Source organism: Lutra lutra, chromosome 15 (assembly GCF_902655055.1).
Source record: "Lutra lutra chromosome 15, mLutLut1.2, whole genome shotgun sequence".
Lineage (NCBI taxonomy): Eukaryota > Metazoa > Chordata > Mammalia > Carnivora > Mustelidae > Lutra > Lutra lutra.
Genome location: NC_062292.1, coordinates 57,964,202 through 57,984,172, shown reverse-complemented (window position 1 = coordinate 57,984,172; position 19,971 = coordinate 57,964,202). Strand labels below are relative to the sequence as shown.

The 19,971-nt window shown below is 39.0% G+C and overlaps 1 protein-coding gene across 1 annotated transcript in view; it reads left to right on the top strand.

Annotated features, from left to right (window-relative positions):
- The window catches only part of RAB3GAP2 (RAB3 GTPase activating non-catalytic protein subunit 2), a 93,824-nt gene that overhangs the window by 44,783 nt on the left and 29,070 nt on the right, over positions 1-19,971 (top strand). Inside the window, 14 exon segments of the mRNA XM_047703648.1 lie at positions 4,789-4,937; positions 5,763-5,842; positions 5,989-6,078; positions 7,809-7,948; positions 9,761-9,977; positions 10,539-10,682; positions 10,895-10,977; positions 11,331-11,395; positions 14,217-14,307; positions 16,130-16,257; positions 18,649-18,827; positions 18,829-18,863; positions 19,242-19,256; positions 19,259-19,338. Coding sequence (XP_047559604.1) covers positions 4,789-4,937; positions 5,763-5,842; positions 5,989-6,078; positions 7,809-7,948; positions 9,761-9,977; positions 10,539-10,682; positions 10,895-10,977; positions 11,331-11,395; positions 14,217-14,307; positions 16,130-16,257; positions 18,649-18,827; positions 18,829-18,863; positions 19,242-19,256; positions 19,259-19,338 — 1,496 coding nt within the window.

Sequence of the window (19,971 nt, the reverse complement as noted above, 5' to 3'; positions counted from 1 at the left end):
CATCCAATAAATAAATGAATATTATGTCCTAGGTGTTAATTAATATTGGAGCTAGACATACAAGGCAGACAGGACCCTGCCCTGAATGAAGCTTACTTTCTGGTAATAAGGAGACACACAGTGAACGATCGAACCAAATGAATAATTTGGTAATTTTGAAATGTTGGTATGCATCATGAAGAAAATAGGCAGAGGGTTGTGATGGAGAGTAAAGAGAGAGGACCATCAGGTAGACTGGTGAGGAAAGGTCTCTCTGGGGAGGTGACCTTCACACTGAGATGTGAAGGGTGAGAAGGAGCCAGCTATGTGAAGAGGTGTAGGAAGAGCATTCTGGGCAGAGGAAGCAGCAAAGAGACAGGCCTGTGGGGCCTCAGCATCCTGAGAAACAGGAAGGAGGTCAATATGACTTGATTGTAAATGTAAGGATCAACAGGACAAAGTCAGGTTGGAGATGTAGACTAGGGTCAGATCCCATAGGGTAAGGAGTTTGGATTCTGTTCTAAGTATGGTGGATGTCATTGATGGAGTCTAGATACAGAATATTTAAAATCATCCTTCTGACCTGCTGCTTAGAGAGAGGCTTGTAAAATAAAAAGTAAAGGCAGGGAGACCAGGAAGGAGTTTGTTGCAGGAGGGGAGAATGATGGCTTTGCCTATGATGGGAGCAGTGGAGTTGGAGAGGGTAGATGGAATAAAGACATATTTTGCACTTGGAGAGGGATGGATTTGAGAAAAAAGAGAAAGGAAAGATTCGAGGATTTCTTAGTTTTTAATTTGTTATTTTAAGGATTTTTTTGGTTTCTAAATTTGAGCAAATGAGTAGATGATCAGACTTTACTAAAGTGAGAATAAGGAGAAGGAAGATGTTTGAGGTAGACAGATTGGAGTTCTATTTTTTCCAGGTTAACTTTTGACACAATTACACATTCAAATGGAGGTGTCAAGTGGGCAGTTAGACATACATGTCTAAAGCTTAGGGAAGAAGTCCAGATTATTGATAAAAATTTGGGTGGGAACAGTTGACTGTGGAATGCTTCATAGAATCCAAGAAAGGGAGAGGGTCCGTTGGATTTGACAACGTAGAGCTCTTCACTGAGTATGATACGAGCACTTTAGGTGGACCAGTGAGGATGAAAGCCAGATTGGAGTAGGTCGAAGGAGAAATATTTCCACCCCTACTTTCAAAAATTAGAAACACAAGAACAAGAAACTGGATCACACACCTCCATTTTTATGTCCAGTCTTGACCGCTTCCTTAAAATTCATATTCCTTCTCCAGCTCCTGTTGAACTTTTGTCCACCTGGATATCCAAACTTAACATATCCAAAGCAGAATTCTTGATTTCCTCCCCCAGACTTGTTCCCCCTTTTTTCTTCTATATCATCTCTTGTGTTGCTCACATCAAAACTGTCATCCTTGCCCCCTCTTTTTCTCATGTGTTTCATCCAGCCTCCCATTTGTCTCTTCCTGTCTGACCACCACTCATCTCCATCCCTGTTAGCGCCATGGTCTGAGCCACCATCATGTCTTGCCTGAACTGTTGAGAGAAAAAAATATTCTAACTGGCCTTTCTGCTGCCTTTCTTCCCTCTCTAAAATTTTTTCACCAGTTAGCAGCTAATATCCTTTGGAAATGTCAGTCATTTTTTGTTACTCTTTAGCACAAAATGTTATTTATAGCGGCTTCTCATCTTATTCCTAATAAAATCCAAAGGCTTGACAGAAGCATAGCAGGCCTGCCATTGCCTGGTTTTTCAGTTTTACCTTCTCTTCTTTAGTACCCCCACCGGCCCCCCTGTGTGTTCCACCATGCTCATCTCCTTGTTGTTGCTGAGATGCACCAAGTATCCTCCCGCTTGAGAGCACTTGTAACTGGTGCTCCTTCTGCCTGGAAAATTTTACGCAGCTAGCCACGGGGCTCTCTCTCTCACTTCATTCAGGTCTCTGCTCAAATATTATTTTGTCAAAGAAGCCTTCTTTAGCCACTATAATGGACCTAGGAAATCATCCAATGAGTTTGACTTTGTGGAACTTTATATTAAGATTTAAATTAGTATGAATATTTTAATAATGATAATATTTAATTCTTAAAGCAGTTTAATATTTAATAAATTATATTTCAAGTTGGCCTTCTGTTTATAGAAATACTGTATTTTAATATGTATTTTTAACTAAATTATAATTTATAATATAAATTATATTTATTAATTTATAATTTAATTTATTAATTTATAATATAAATTAATATTTATACTAAGGTGTTTCAAAGTGTGGAAAGGCCTCAGATGTTCAGGAAATTAAAAAAACTCACATCTAAGGAAATGTAATTACAGTAGGTAGCTTGTCTCAGCAGTGAGTAATATTTACATCATTCTTAATAATGAAAACAGTGAATGTGAATTTAAAAAATTGAAATATGTGTATATTGGAAGGATATGGTAGAAGGAAGAGGGGCTGTCAGTAAGCTGTATCTTCATTTGCCTTAAATCAGTGAAAAATAATGCTAAGATTGGTGGCTCAGAAGACAGCAGACCTCTGGATCCCATCACCTGGTTGTAGTATAGAGGCCCTGACAGTGTGTTAGATAATAACACGGGGGTGTAGTCAGCCAGCTGTAGACTGTGGGAGAGGAGTGTCACGGAGGCTTGGGCAGGGGGTCAAGCAGGATAGTAGGATTTGGGGCTGGTCTTGGATGTCCGTTTGTTTGTGAACCTTAGTGCTCGTTTCAGCAGCACATATACTAAAATTGTTTGTGAACCTTACTCCGAAACCCAGATGTATCCCCCCACCCCCACCCCCCGGCAATGATCAGCTGTTCTGCTGTAAAGAGCAGAGAATACGGAAAGTCTAGGTCATCCAGGTTAGGATTTAGCCAGGTGAGTGTGTGAGAGAGACACAGGGCAATTGTAGGTGTCTGCAAGAGAACGATCGTGATGGAACACAAATCTAGGCCAGGTAAGAAGGGCAGTGAACGTGGAAATTGCTTGATAGTGAAAAAATAGTAGGATTAATGAAACTCTTGATGAAATTGTGGAATATTACAGGGTTAGTAGAGTAAGATGGAAAGCTATGAGGTGGTTGTCAAAAGGTGGTATGCTTGAAATCAGGGTTTCAAAGGCAATAGAGTTGACGACAGGATCGTAGGTGTGTGGGGCGCTGACAGTGGATGACTGAAATTGTGGGAAGGGGAAGATCACAGTGGTAAGGATGGAAAGAACTGATCAGCAGTCCCTTTAGAATAAATTAGAATAAACCCGCTTAAAATTTAGGTGCGTATTGGGAAATTGTCCTCTGGATAGCTTGTAGCAATTTATACTCCCACCTATTGCATGTGGGAGTATGGAGAGAAGTAATTCTAAAGCTTAAATTTCAATTTATATGCCACACAATTCACCCTTTGATTTCATTCTGGTAGAGTCAGGCAAAACTTATGCAAATTTTTATAATACAGTAAAAACATTTTGTATTTTGAATCATGAATTCATTCATGAATGTGAGCCAGGCATTCTGATCTTTCCGCACAGTCCAACTTCTGCAACAGTTGAATCCCTGAGTCCAGCAAATGGTTTGCTCATGAACTCCCCAAAAGTATTTCCTTTCCCAGGACTCTTCTTCAGGAACAATGTGTTTTTTGACCATTTGCAGGCAAAGTAGAGGCAACACCTATGTGTGAAAATTAGGATAACTCTTATTCCATTCTACAGCGTATTTGAGTTCAGAACTTCCCAACTGGGTATCTTCATGGACCATATGATGACCCAGGTCCCATATGCGCACCTGAGTCCACACAGGTTGGCATTAGCAGTACATCTTTACTTCCTAGGTCTTAAGCTTACCTACCCCCACCCCACCCCCGTCTCTTCCTGCCACCCAGATGAATATACATGATCTTGATTTTTCTTCTGCTACTCCACATAGGCATGTGGGTGCCAGCATTCAGTCTGTCTGCTTTTGCTCTTAGAGCCTTGGGGAAAATGAAAAGTTAACTCTTCCTTAGAAAAGTTGGGGATTTCTGGACTACAAAGTAAAGGTTTAAAAGTGTGTGTTTTTGCTGGGTTGGGAAGGGTATAGGAGCAGAGATGCTCTCTCACTTTGTTGGGGGGGGGGGGAGTTAGCCCCACCTCTATGGAATGCAATATAACAGTATTAAATAAAATTTTAAAAAATGTGATCCCCTCTGAGCCCACACTTCTGTCTATAAGAATTTTCCATACAGGGAGAGTTCTATAGGTGCACAAAGACATATCAGAGATATAAATTGCAGCATTGTTTGTCATGGCAAAAGATAGGAAGCCATCTAGATGTCCATCAGTAGGTCAGATCAGTTACGGTATGGCCGTTCAGTGGGTGAGTGATGAGGAAGAATGAGGCACGTCTCCTTGATATATTATTAAATAAATCACACAACCACTGTCATTTATGTATGTACAACATCTCTGGAAAGCAGCAAAAGAGATGTTTCAGTTGGGGCCTCTAAGAACTGACTGAAACCTGGAGATCTAGGCAGACTGTACTTTTGTACGGTTTGAATTTTGTATCTGTTAAAAAATTAATATTTAAATTTTGTTTTTGTAGCATTTTATGGCTTAGAGGAATAGATGGCACTTTTAATATCTTATGAATAGCTTATGACATTGATTTTTGGTATTTTAAAAATGACTTCTATCTGTTACATAAAACTAAGCAGTTTGTGGCTTCGAATAGAATTGATATAAAAATTTAATGACCTAAAATGAGTGTCATTTTAGTGCATTCTGCTCACATGTTGTTGCTGTTGTTTTAAAATAGGTATCATGACTCTGTCCCCTTTCGACCAAATGAAGACTGCCTCCAACATAGGGGGATTTAACGCAGCAATTAAAAACAGTCCACCCGCCATGTCGCAGTACATCACCGTCGGGTCCAATCCATTTACTGGCTTCTTCTATGCACTAGAGGTAACAGTTTCCTCACTGATCACGAGTGAGGCCTCTCTTGGTTTTTCAGCTTGTCTACGAATGGAATATCGTGAGTTAGCCTGAGAAAGATTCAGCAGTTTACATTTTCTAGTTTCATTGGAAGCTAAAATTAGTCTCTGCTGACTTTCTTCTAAATTCTTAGGGGAACTGAGAAGGTTCTAAAGTCAGCGTAGAACTAGACTTCTGTGTTTCTGATGCCCCAAGTTCTTAGACAGTTGATTTGTCTTTAAATTTTGATGCAGTCCTCCACGGCTCAGGGTTGTGAATGTCGGCCCACCAGGGATTTGAGTAAATGGCAAATTGTAAAGATGCCAGCTATGGTTGTTGTAAGTGGTGAAAATTGGCTCCTATAATAGGGGACCACTAGGTGCTGGACTTGGTGTCTCTTATTTCTTGCTTAAAAAACCAACCTTCTCAGAATTGTCCACACTATCTCTTTATTTAAAAAAGAGGAGGGACAGGAGCCAGTTGTATGTAGATTGGAAATCCATAGCCCTGCTAGAATAATGCCATCTTAATGTCCTAGTTTAAACTTTTTAAGTTAATTAAGTATAAGGAGGAAAATCCTGGAGACAAATAGAGGACTAGCGATTTTACTGTTCAACTCTAGAGTTGAAACTTTTGATTTTATTGCGACCTCCTAAGATAAAGCTTTTGTCGTACGGTCTGAAAGATGCTGAATATTTTTGCTAGTCCAGGCTTTACAGCTTTTCACAAGTTTTAAAAAGCAAGCCTTGCCTAGAAAGCGTGTTTTGTTTCTCTGTCCGCTGTTGAGTTTTCTGTTCGGCGCGTCCTGTTTTCCAGGGGAGCACCCAGCCGTTACTGTCTCACGTGGCGCTGGCGGTCGCAAGTAAACTCACTTCTGCTTTATTTAACGCTGCCAGGTAATTCCAGCACCATTCCGGGTAAAAGTAGCTGTATTATCTGTGTGTCTGTAAAGTTACCTGGGTGGTTTTCACAACTGTTCTGGTCGTCTGCACGTTAAAATGCCAGGAGCGCTGGTTTAATTCTCCATTTCCTTTCTGTGCAGTGGCTGGCTTGGTTGGAAAAGCAAACACGAAGAGGAAGCCGTGCAGAAGCAGAAGCCAAAGGTCGAGCCGGCCACCCCGTTGGCTGTCAGGCAAGTCTGTCACGCTCCTCTCGCAGTTCTGTGTTTTAGCAGGAGTGCTGTTGAGCTTCTGGTCTTTCCGGGCCTTAGCTGCCGCGCCGATGTCACGAGGTTCTGTCAGGATATGAACTCCTCGAGGAGGGTGGTTCTTGCCTGTTTGGCTCACAGCCGCCTCCCCGGCCTGTGGGAGGTGCTCAGTCTGTATTTGCCAACTGGGCTTTTTTCCCCAAATACCTATAACCTTAGCTTAATTTAAGTTGCAAGAAAATTTGTTTTGGGAGAGCTGTTGAACTTTTTTAAAGAGCTGAGATAGTTTGTCAGTAAGCTGTATAAACTTAAAAAGTGCTTAGTGATTTCTTTAAAAAAAACATAAAACAAGGAGTCCCATGCATTCAGGCACTTCTCAGAAGGCAGGGTTGTGCTCTTTTGTTCACTTCTGTTGTGCTATAGGATACTGTATGTGTCAGGTTCTGGGGTGAGAGAGTGTGATTTTTGCTTGATTTTGTTTTTAAATCATTTTTGTTATCTAATGTAAAATACTACTATAAAGGGAACCAGAACCATCCCCTGCTTGCAGATGTTCTTTACCTAAGAGGTATAACTAATTATCTGTTATTAAAATTTATTGAAGATGATCCTCTAAGGTTTTTTCATCTTTTTAAAAATCTGATAACATCTCATATTTTATAAATTCACTGAAGAACCAAGAAGTAAGCCAGATGGCCCTGAGCCTCCCAAATAGGTTAGAACATTGGGGTACCTCATCTCAGGACTTTGCTCCATGCTAAAGTAAGATTGGTTCTAGACCAACAACATTTGAGAGAGAATTCTTATCATTGTTTATTATTTAGAAGAGGGGAAGTTCTTCAGGTAGATAGAGTGATGTCAGCAGGATATGATATCTAGCAGAAAGAAGAGATTAGAAATACGAACTTAAATCAGACAAAAGATGCCTGCATAGGAGCAAAGTATTCCAAAATTTCACTGGTTGTGAGGGTGCTATTTACTATGATATATAACAGTTAATCAAGGAAAGAGTGTTATACTTGATAGTCTCTAAAAATAAAAGATTAGATATCTATATAGAAAATCTATGAAATAGGGGCGCCTGGGTGGCTCAGTGGGTTAAGCCGCTGCCTTCGGCTCAGGTCATGATCTCAGGGTCCTGGGATCGAGCCCCGCATCGGGCTCTCTGCTCAGCGGGGAGCCTGCTTCCCTCTCTCTCTCTCTCTCTCTGCCTGCCTCTCTGTCTACTTGTGATCTCTCTCTGTCAAATAAATAAATAAAATCTTAAAAAAAAAAAAAAGAAAATCTATGAAATAAAACTTAGGTGTTTATAATGGAAGAAACTTATGCATTTTGTGTTGCAAAATGTCTGGTGTGCTTAGTTAGTAAATTAACTATTAATCTATGCAGGGTTTATATTTCTTCTTCTTTTTTTTAAAAGATTTTATTTATCTACCCAGCAGACAGAGATCACAAGTAGGCAGAGAGGCAGAGGGGGAAGCAGGCTCCCTGCTGAGTGGAGAGCCTGATGCAGGGATGCCGGGCTCGATCCCAGGACCATGAGATCATGACCTGAACTGAAGGCAGAGGCTTTAACCAACTGAGCCACCCAGGCACCCCTATGTTTCTTTATATAAAAACAGATTTAGCCTATTTTGTTTATGCAGCTCGTGATTCTGTCATCTTTTTCTAGACTGGAATTTGATTTGAGCTTTTTATTTTCTTTTAAATACCAGATTTGGACTTCCAGATTCTAGACGCCATGGTGAAAGTATATGTCTGTCTCCATGTAACACTCTGGCAGCAGTAACAGATGATTTTGGCAGAGTAATTTTATTGGATGTGGCTAGAGGAATTGCAATACGCATGTGGAAAGGTACTTCCTTATAAAAATCCAGGAAAAAAATGTTAATTTGCTTTTTTACCCCAGTAGTTGAGCAGTATTATCATCTGTTAGCTTCTGGTGGACAATATTGCTTAATTTGTTATGTTTATGCTGTTTTTTTTTTTTTTTTTTAGCATGAACTCATTTCAGTAGCGCTTGATCGTAGTCCAATTGATCTGCCCTTTAAGTTTGACCAACTTATAGGCACTGTTAATCTCTTCCTTGTATACTTTTCAGTTCTCACTGTCATTGTCAAATTCCTGAAATCAGTTTCTTGCCCCTGTTACATTCATTCTACTTCACAAGGTCATGTTTAAGTCAGATGTTCTCTTCAAATCTAGAATACTAAGTCTTTCAAACTAAAGATGGCAAAACCCATCTTTGCTGACACGACGTCCATATCCATATGCTTGGGTTAATTTCTTAAGTTTCTTGGTCAGGAGTTGTAGTTAGCTGCTAATAAAAGACCCATGTTCAGGATTGATACGATATGCCCACGACATCCTCAGGAGCCCAGTTCCACTTCTTGAGCTTCCCGACTCAGTTATTTCATGGTTCACATGGCTGCTGGAGCTCCAGCCTTTGTATCTGCATTCCAGGAAGGAGGAAAGGAAGAGGAGGAACTATCAACTGAGCCAGTTCACTGTGAAGATGATTTCCTGCCAAGCTTTTTCTGCAGTGCGTTAGCCAGGACTTAATCACATAGTCATACCTATCTATAAGGGAGACTTGTAATATCTAGGCACACTGTCCACCTGAAAAGATAAAATCTCTTTGACCAAGGAAGAGGGGAGAATGCATATTTTGGAATCATCTGGAGTAGTAACATGTCAGCACAGACGGACTACTGGTTAGAAACCACAATAATCATGCTGTACTGTACTGTACAACCACAGTAATCTGGTCTGTACTGAGCCGTGTGAGGAGTAATGGATTTGAGGATATTAAGTTACTCTGGACAGATAGAGAACACTGTCACCTTCTTCCAGAGAATTCCTGCAGTGTTTACCTGTTACATGTTTAAGTGTCTGTAGAAACAGGTTTTAATGCTGCAGATACATCATTTCTATTGGTGTTTGTCTTCTGAAATAACATGAAGTGTGGTTCTCAGCAAGTCTTTTCCAGAATGTAGAAGACATAGTTACACCAGCTGGGCCAGACCCACTATAGCGATCTTATTGCTGGCACTGCTGCTTTTCCTTCTGTAGCGGGTGTAGCAGTTTTCCCGCACACTCGGACGAGAAGGGTCAGTTGCCTGTGGAAGGGGCCCCCCTGAGATGGAAGACAGTGTCAGCTACATCTCTCTCATATGGGCTGCGGCTTCCTGCCGCCACTTTGCACCATATTCTCCCTGTCTGCATAGCACCAAGGGACTTGAAAAGCAGGAAATCAAGTTGATCTTTCTCTTATATTTTAATTGGACTTTTATTTAAAATCTAAACCTGGTAATACCACCGGATTTTTTAAAGGGAGAGAATTTTTTTAAAGAGAGGGAGCGACGAGCATGGCGTTGTGGAAGGGTACTCATGAAACTGTAGTGATCTCTGGGGTTTTTTTTGTTTGGTTGTTTTGGTGTGTTTTTTTTTTTTTTTTTAAGAATAAGAAGTGATCAGAAGCAAATATAACAAAATACCAAGATTTAATAAGACTTGGTGATTATCTTTTTCTGTTTAAGATACTTCATACTAAAAAGATAGTGTATTTTTGTAGCTTTTCTTAACCCTCGCTGAAATATCCCAGAGTCCTTCAGAAGGCTACAGTTACCCCTAGACTAATTAGCTTCCCTTTTCCTTGGTCTATAAGGGTATCGAGATGCACAGATTGGTTGGATCCAAATCATAGAGGACCTCCACGAAAGAGTACCAGAAAAGGCAGATCTTTCCCCTTTTGGAAATACTCAGGGTCCAAGCCGAGTAGCTCAGTTCCTTGTGATCTATGCACCAAGAAGGGGAATCTTAGAAGTGTGGAGCACACAGCAGGGACCTAGAGTTGGAGCCTTCAACGTGGGAAAGCACTGCAGGTAAGCGGCAAACCCTGGCATTTTCCTGGTTACGAAAAGGAATGCTTTTATTATAGTCTTTATTAAAGCTACTTATTAGGTTGCAAGTTGTTTGAGAATTGCAGTGTTCTATGGTTTTCCCTCCAAGTGCCTGCTATATGATTAAGGATTAAGTATTTAATAACAAAAAATCTTACTGAAAAGGCCATGATACACTACCGAATTTAATAAAGTTACCTGTGGTGCTGCCATTTATCCCCAACCCTTATGTATGCTGTGGAGGCTCAAAAGGAGAGATTCCTTCAGATTCCTGCAGTGATGATGTTAAGTGAGGTGCAGCCTTTGTTTGCCGTTGCTACCTAGGCCTGACTGTCCTTTGATTTTCTAGCCCGTTTTATCAAGGCAGAGCTCTGCCAGTCAGGATCCGTTTTACTTACGCTTTTGGTATCAGTTAGTGTTTATTTGCCTTATTAGTGCTCCTGAATTGGTAATAATGTAGGGGTCCCTCGCTATCATGAAAGCACTTTGGGCATTTTTCCTTTTGTCTAATATTCTTACCATACTGGTTTGCCATTTCCTCAGGCTTCTGTATCCTGGCTATAAAATAATGGGCTTAAATAACGTTACCAGTCAGAGTTGGCAGCCGCAGACTTACCAGATCTGCCTTGTTGATCCAGTGTCTGGAAGTGTGAAAACAGTCAATGTTCCTTTCCATTTAGCGCTGAGGTAAGATTCATCTGGGGTCCCTCTGCTAACTTTTCCGTCCCTTGTTTTGCTCTTTGTTTTGTAGTTACCATTTTGTTGTGGTTTTTTTCTCATTAGACAGATATCTTTAAAGTTAAATAGGAAGAATATGAAGGAAAAGAGTTGGAGTGTGTCAGACTTAGAAGAAAGGCGATTTCACATTCTGTAAGAATTTGTTGTATTTATTGTTTTAGCGACAAGAAGTGTGAACGAGCCAAGGACATGCACCTAGTGAAGAAGCTGGCCGCCCTGCTGAAAACAAGACCTCCCCACCTCGGTGCGTGTCCTGGAGCAAAATAATATTGCGTACTCTTAGGTCATTTTCTCAATGAGTAGCGTATTCTAAATGCAGCAATCAAAATGTTTCCGTTCATTTTTCGAGCTGTTGAAACTCCTCAAAGTAAGATGAGGTCCAAGTAATCATGTATATTTTTTACTGGAATTGCTCTGTAAATACGAGGCATGCCCTCTGGGCGATATTAAAATTTGTAACAATGAAACAATACTGTGAGAGAAACCAGAAGTCCTTTAGCTGACTGATAGCCACCAATAAGTGCATTCTTCTTTCAGAGTCAAGTTTCCCTTGTAATAAAAGTGAAAAATTTACCTTGGTTCATTTTCTCTTTGTAGATTTGGTTGAAACACAAATGAAGGAACTAATTCTTGATATTAAGTACCCCGCAACCAAGAAACAAGTGAGTATGTATAATATATGAGCTTTCCTGCTGGGTAGCTAGGACATATTTCTCTTAAGAAGGCCTTTATTTTCCTTTTTCCCTCCAAACATGACAGGCTAACCTCTTTTCCGTTTTTTTATTCACGCATCCTTTTTTATATTCCCATATGGAAGCTCCCGTTGTCTCTCTTTCTCCTTCCCTCCTTTTTTTTTTTAATTAAGTAACATTACCGTACACACGTGTGCATGTTTGAAACACACACACACACACAATACATACCATATACTCAGAAATAATCATGAACACATCTGTGTGACCGCCCACCTTAGGACATAGAATGTTACCAAGAACTCTGAAGAGTCCTCCGTGTCCCTCCTCAAGCCCCTTCTCCCATTCTTACTCTTAAGGTAACGAGCATTCAGAATTTTGTGTTTCTCTCTCTTTTGCTTTTAATAGTTATATTATTTCTGTATGGCTCCAATAAAACATCGATGCATTTTCTGCCTTTTAAAACTTGGCATCACTGGAGTCCTGCTCGTGTCTCCTTGCCGGGACTTCATTCCTTCAGCTGTTTCTTCGAGGCGTCCCCGTGGACACGTGTGGCTGCAGTGGACCCTGCTGTGTCTTCTGTTATTCTTGACTCACTCTGCTCCTACCAGTGGGCATTTAGGTTGTTTCCAGTCTTTGCTCTCCCCGGGGATACCGTGCTTATCCTTGTATGTAGGGCACTACACATCTTTATGTTCGGGAATTGTAGCGCACTGGGCTTCTCTGGCTGTCCCAGTTGTTGAAAGGCTGCTTCTCAAAAATACTCGCACTAGTTTATGTTCCCGCTCCTACTGCTGAAGGGGCCTGTTGCTCCCACAGCCTCAGCGTCCCATAGTATTGTCAGACTTGTTGCCTTTTGCCAGGTTTGCGGTTCCGATACAACAACTCGCTGTGATTTCTTTGGCTCGCCCCCTTTTCTCCAAACTCCTCCTAATGCTGCTCAAGTTCTCACTCTGTAAATTCTTAGGCACTTCAGTCCCCGTGGTTACCTCTGAACTCTTACTCTGTTTTTAGTCAGAACTGGACAGCTAGTGGTTACTTGCTCTGTTCTCTATTTCAGGTAGCTGATTCCTAGCTCACCAGTTTTTTCCTTTTTACCTCTTTTAAGCTCTTTCAGGTAGGGACCTCACCAAATATGTCAGTTTCATAATCCACAACAACTAAAATAATGTTAGGTATGTGGGAGAATTTCAGGAATACTGATTTCTTTTTATCCCTTTTTAGTTTACTGTGGCAGTCATTTTTAAAAATACTTTTATTTTATTATAGAACAGGCAAGTCCCCATAACTTTTTTTTTTTAAGAGAAGAAGGGTGAAGAAGGGCAGAAGGAGAGGGAGAGACAATCTTAAGCAGGCTCCGTGCCCAGTGCATAGCCCGCAAGGGGCTCGATCTCACAACCTTGAGATCGTGACCTGAGCTGAAATCAAGAGTCAGACACTTAACTGACTGAGCCACCCAGGTACCCACGTCTCTGTGACTTTTAGTCAAGTTTTCCATTCCACTAACAGGGCTAATTGGTTCTCATTTTTCTCAGGGCGAAGTCTCAGTTATGAGAGATGACATTCCTGTGACAAGGCGGGCATCCAAGAAAGGTAGTTTAGAGAACCTGTAGTAGAAAGGGAGGGTTATTACCCAAACCAGCCTTCCCGTTTTGATACCATCTTCTTTCTTCTCTTACATCATGAAACAACAAAATTGGGAACGTTGAGCATACTACAAATTGTCTTCTTGACCTTTAAAAACAGTATTATACTACTCAATTGTATGTGAAACTAAGAATTTTATAAAAAATGCTGGAAAAGCTAGTAGTGGAAGTTGTGTATTATTTTCAACACTAAAGGAAAAAACAGTAGTTTAGGCTCGGAAGAGTGACTAAATGGTGAAGCCAGCTGCTAGCTAGTGTAATGGTAGACACAACAGAAACAATTACATTTTGCTGGGTATTTGCCTTTTTGAGTCACTTTCTTTATATCCACCATGTAGTTGCCTCATCATGGGCTTGACCACACTCTTGAGCCGCTCTCGGAGCCAATTTCTTACCCACACACATACACACGTAAACACACACACACACCCCTACACACACAGAGGTGGTTGTGTTACAGTCTTTACTTCATGCTACATTCTCAGCCTACTTTTGAAATTATTTACTCTCATCAATAAAAAGTTTAATGGGCTAATACGGAAGGATAAGTATGAACTTTAACTGCTGTGTCTATCCATTGGTGATTCTCATGGTTGCTTCTTTAGGCATAAAGAGAGATTTTGGAACTGGTAGTGAAGGCTTCTTAAGTATCTTCTGAGGGAGGGCAGGAAAAGGAAGTGGGGGTGAGGTCGGGAACATAGACCTTGCAGGGCCTATACATTCACCAGCCATGCTCAAATGCAGTCATTAAGTGGTAATTAAGTTGTTGTTAGCTTTCATCATTGACACAACAGTAACAGCTCTGCTTTTCATTTATGGCTGTGAGTATAGACTTACACTCTTCCTATTGGTGAATAGTTTTGTCATGGTCCCTGTTTCATCTTGGCCATTCTGTTAAATGCCAGTTTCCTTGTAGTTGTTTCATTCTGAGTCTGGACTTTTTGCCATTTCACCATAAGGGGCATGAGATGAGATTGATTGCATAATACATATGATGCAACTCTCCTTGTCAGGTATGTACGTTATTAAAACATCTTCACTATGGAGCTTCTCTTGGAAATTGGGGGTAGTGAAGGTGTCGGCATAAATACAAAATTTAAAAAACAAAATCGGTGCCTTCTGATTGCTCAGTATCTTTCTTCTAGGCCTTGGAAAGCATTTTGGCAAGTGAACGATTACCATTTTCCTGCCTTAGAAACATCACTCAGACTCTAATGGATACTTTAAAAAATCAAGGTAATGGGGTTTGTACTGATTGGAGGTTCTGGTCTTCAGATTTTATAATTCTTATTATAAAAACTATTCCTGTTTATGATATCCTCATGTTACTTCAGTGTGGAAATACTGTTAAGAAATAAGGAAACTTATTTCATGCCTTTAGTTTGTGGAGACTTTTTTATTCCCTGTTTGTATGTAGCTGTATGAAGCTGATCTCCAGCTGAGCCTTCTCTGAATATATTGTTTCTTTCTGGAAATATTTCTCTTTAAAATATTTCTGCTGTGAAAGAGACCAGTATAGGATGGTGAGAAGTGGTTATTTGATACAGTTGTACGTGTGTGAAAGGCAGCAGCATGAAGATTTTCTTGCTTTCACTGTCTTTTATTTAACTTTATGGGAGGAGAGCAGTTTCTGTAGATGAAACATTCTTTAAATAATTTTGTTTTGACTGAGATAATGATTTTTTAAAAAGTACGCTTTGAATTAATGTTCTGTTAATGTATGCAGAAAATCTGCATTTTCTCCTCCACTTCCCTCATGAACAGTAAGGACTTCCAAAATTGGACCAAGAGTAAATTTACACTCATAGCTGATTGTTTTTTACTGTTCAAAATTTGTCTGAAAAAGAATTACATCTCTAACTCTGGGATTTTAACTCCATCCTCTTTTCGGCTGACCCAGCAAAATTCAATTTATTCTGAATACCTAACATGTATTAAATTGTAGTGTGTAATATGCATACTTCATCTAGCTGTGACTTTTTGCTTGTCATGTTAATTATATAAAGCCAGCTTTATATTTATATTTAAGCCAACTTAAAAGTAGTTTAATAAATATATAGTATCCCCTTTTAAGACTTTAGGCATCCTAACGTTGAGATTTTTTTTTCCCAACACATATTTAAAGCTGACTTTTAGAAAATGGGGAATTTCTTTAGTGTATACAACTAGTTAGAAATACCTCTTTTTAAAAACCATAGTGTGCTTATAAAGTTCCCCATCCCTCAGGACTTTACCAAAATCTCAAAGTTTACTGAATCAGAATTTATCTGCACTGGGCTGAGAGTAAGTCAATATAACTATTGGAATTCTATAAAATCATCACCAGTTTCAAGTTCTACCCAAATTGAGTTCCTAAAATTTCACCTACTGAATATGCTAAGTTTTATGGTAGCTATACCATTCTTGGAGGTAAATAAAGTCCCTGCCTTTTAAAAGAATAGTTGTTTTACATTAGATGGTAGGTACTTAAATTATCATGCAGGAATGTATTATATAGAGAGTATTTCTCTCTCTCTCTATCTCTCTCTCCCCCCCCCCCTTTTTTTTAAAGCCGATTGATGGAGATGTTAAGTAGAATTGTACTTTAGTCTCTTTGTCAGCCTCCCTTGAGGATAAATCTGTTATAGTCCAGAGTTTGTCCTTGAATTCTGGTATCCTTGTCTACCACGATAACAAGAGCCAGGCAGCTTTCTGTTCATCTGTCCTCTGTCTGTAGCGGAATAGGCAGCGTATGAGTTAATGGGTGAGGGAGAATATTTTCAAGCTGTTTTCAGATCATTTTTAAAATTTGAATATTAGACTAAGATAGCTCTTTTTTCTTTTTTTCTCCCCACCCTCCAACTACTAGTGTGCCTTATGACAATTAAAAATTGGGACATTTTTCCATGATGGAAAAATAATCTTTGTCCTAGTAATCTGTGGTAGCTTAAGTATTTCAGTATTTAATAGCGTAGCACATCAGAGAAGTTCATAATACTGTGAATGTTAACGAAAGAAGGAACTTTTTATGAATCTATTAAATATATCTCTTTAATGTATTTTTTCTTCCACCTTTCAGAGCTGGAGTCTGTTGACGAAGGATTGCTACAGTTTTGTGCCAATAAACTGAAATTACTCCATCTTTATGAGTCTGTCAGTCAGTTAAATTCCGTTGATTTTCATTCAGATACGCCATTCTCGGATAATGTAAGTAATTGTATTCCTCATTATATGAAATATTCTATTTTTAATTTTTAATTTTTTTTAAGATTTTATTTATTTGACAGGGAGAGACACAGCGAGAGAGGGAACACAACCAGGGGAGTGGGAGAGGGAGAAGCAGGCTCCCCGCTGAGCAGGGAGCCCGATGTGGGGCTCGATCCCAGGACCCCAGGATCGTAACTTGAGCCGAAGACAGACGCTTAAGGACTGAGCTGCCCAGGCGCCCTTATTTTAATTTTTTAACTGCTAGTAAAGAAGTAGATAATTGAGAATTTTTATGAAGGGTAAAGATTTTTTTTGGTACAAGACCTCCTGCTGGCTCTCCGTGCCTTAGTACTAAATTTATAGTATTTATGCTAAGATACTGCAGTTTATTGTTAATCCATTCTCACTATCCTAGAAGCATTTGGTTTCTCTCAACTCACTTTCTAAGGTTGCTTCTCACAACATAACTGGACAAGATTTGCCAATTGAAATATATTCAGTTTACTGAAATAGCAAAACTTTAAAGGAAAAAAAAAAGATTTTGCCAAACAGAAAACACTGGTTTTTCTGCGGTGCCATTGTGAACAAACTCATACAGCTTGTTCTCTTGTCTGCTACATAATGAAATACTTTTAAAAAAAGTTCTGTCTTACATGAAAGTGTTTAATTCTAGTAAATGTTTTATGTGTCATTCTGTAAAACATTTAAAAAATGGCAGTGCCTTGTAATCTTCCTTACAGTGTGGTATTGCTCATTTCTAGGCATGTATGCAAAATTCTTACTTTTCATACAGAGAAATAGTTTCCATAATAGAGAATAGAGGGAAAGGTGGTCCTCTCTTTCCCCTGATTACCATGTGACTGTAGGTTGCTTGCCTTAGGGTGCATGTCTTCCATTTACCTAAAGGAAAATTATTATGTAAATGATTTTAGTGATTTGTCAAGTCACTGATAATACTTATAAAAAAATTACCTGGTGTATCTGAAACTTAATGGACGTTTAACTTAGACAACTTTTATTTTAAATACACATACGTGAATAAAAATTTTTAAACAGAAAATTCGCTCTGTATTGGAAACCACTTACACATTCTAACATCTTTTTTATCCTTGGGATTATAGGTGCGTTTCATAAGCATTTTAACAGTCTTCATAACATTCTGCGATTGCATTATAAGTAACAAAGCCATTTTTCAGGATCTTTGTGTTTTTCTTTCCTCTTTAGCAATAGTATAAAATCATTTCAAACAATAAGAAGGTTCAGGTGGACTAAATTATCTCTGCAGAATTGCCTTGATATTTCATAGATTCTTTTCATAAGATCCAAGCTTTCCTACCTCACCAAAGAAAGTTAAGTATATGTCATTAATAATCCCCTATGGAATTCATTTCCACTCGATAACCCCAGTACCATATGGAAAGATAAAAGAAAAATTACAGAATTTAAAGTATAAGTTAGCTGATTGTTCTTTGTTATTTTTTAACCTTTAAAGCACTTTGTAAGAATAGATATTTTGCTGTGACATTATTTAGATCCTTCCAAAAAAAAAAAAAAAGGTACAGGCAGTTTCTAGGCTGAATGGCTAATCTTGTGCATATAAAACAAATTCAAGTCTGGAATCATTTTTGTTGCTGTGGAACATAGTTCATACAAGCTCATATATAAATTCAGTATAGCATTGAACTGTTGGTGTGTGTTCATAGCATTCTGCAAGTTTACTACTTGTTTTTAGAAAATAGCATTAAATAAGTAAATGAAAGCTGTATTCTTAAACAAGAGTAGTTTTATCATGTAGTGGGGTGGGGGGGTAGTTTTGCTTGCTATGGTGAATTTATGGTCTTTTAAGTATATATCTGTGTGTGTGTGTGTATCCCTAACTTAGAAAAATGTTAGTATATCAGGAGAGGTTTTTTGCACATAAGCTCAGAGGAGATGTATATGTAGATACAGTGAAGCTGGTTTCCAGTATTTTTAATTTTACTGTGTTTATGCTGCTCAGTACATACTCCGTTTCAAATAGGCCTTTAGTTTACTTAGAATCACAAGAGTTGCAGTTAATACTCTTACAGTTTTTTTCTGATTCTAAATTAATAACAGCTGTAGTAAATTCAAACATTTTAGAAGAGTATAGGGTATTCTCAAGAAATTGTATAAAAATGGTACTCTCAGATACAGTTTCAAGATTAGTTCAAATTACTTAACGTCAAATTCATGAATTTGTGGTAAGATTTTAAGCAGAGTACATTATAGCTACCACATTAATTAACAAGTCATCATTTGCTTACAGTTTTGCATTTCACTTCAGATATGATGGGGTTGAGTTTTTTGGCGGAGTCCTAGGAAGATACGGTGTATCCAAACTCTTTTTTTTTTTCCCCCTATTTTTTTAAGGACTTGGCTGTGTTACTGAGGCTCGATGAAAAAGAACTGCTTAAGCTCGTGGCATTACTAGAGAAGTACAAAGAGGAAAAATCCAGGACTGCTACAGTCCGATTTTCTGATGCTAAGGATGGCGTGTTACACGTGAAAACATTCCTGGAATATTTAGAGTGTGAGAAAGATGCGGTAACGTAAGAAGATAAGTGAAGAGGAGTATGTGGCTTTAGGTGGGTGGAAAGATGAACTGCTCTGTGAATCCTGCCTCTTCTGGAGGAGAGCCTGGCAGGAGTTGATAGCATCACAAAGGTTCAGTATGTTTTAAAATTAAGCTAAGAAATTCATGTATATTTTTCAGTGAACAACGGATACTCTGGATATGTAGGCTCTATGTCATAAAAGTGTTACTGGCTAATACATAGACTAAAGAGACAGTGTTAGACCTGTAGCAGTTTGCCTTCTGCCTTAAAATCAAGCAAATTGAGCCATTAATTTCTTTTCTCTCATGCTGGTTTGCTTCTCTGGAGATCTAGATTGCAATTCAGGAAGAATGTTAGTCCAAATGGTAAGTAGCCATTGGTTAATGCGTTTTGCTTTTGTTTTACTAGGCAGTTTCTTTTTTTGGAGTGTTTGCATGGAGAAAGCTCTACCGAGGACATGTGTCACACTCTGGAGTCAGCTGGACTGAGCCCTCAGCTGTTGTTGGTAAGCCACCTTCTTATCGCACCCTCTCTTCCCTGCTCATGTCATCCAGAAGGGTCAGTCCTTTTTTTTTTTTTTTTTTTAACCATCATCCAAAGCATATCATAGAACATAGATGAAAACCTTTCAACAGTGGTCAAAGAAATTTATAATCACCATATTTAATTGAGTAATATTATTTTATTTTTCTAATTCCCTGTAAATGGTAGCAGGCGTATTCCATGGTTGGCCTAAAATAAATTTCAAATCTGACAGGTGTGCATGCATTTATAGTGGATTGTGGTCATCAGTGAAATTGATCATATTAGAAGTAAAAAAATCTTAGAGAACAAATCAACTTCCTTTGGAGCAGTACAGAATTATAATCAAATATTCCCAAACTTTGAGTATAGGTTAGGTTTTAGTCTCTGTGCTATAACAAATAGAAAACACAAGAATCATTCAGTAGAAAATGACAACGCTGAATGTTTGCCCTTCAGCGCAGGATGCAGGGTGTGGTGGGGAGGGGTGACCTTGCCGTCCTCTCTCCTCTTTAACCCTCACATGCAAACATAAACTCTCTTCCACATCCTCACTAACGTCGTACATTTGGCCAGGATCTGGGCAATCTCCTTTAGGAGCTTGTTGACTGTGTTC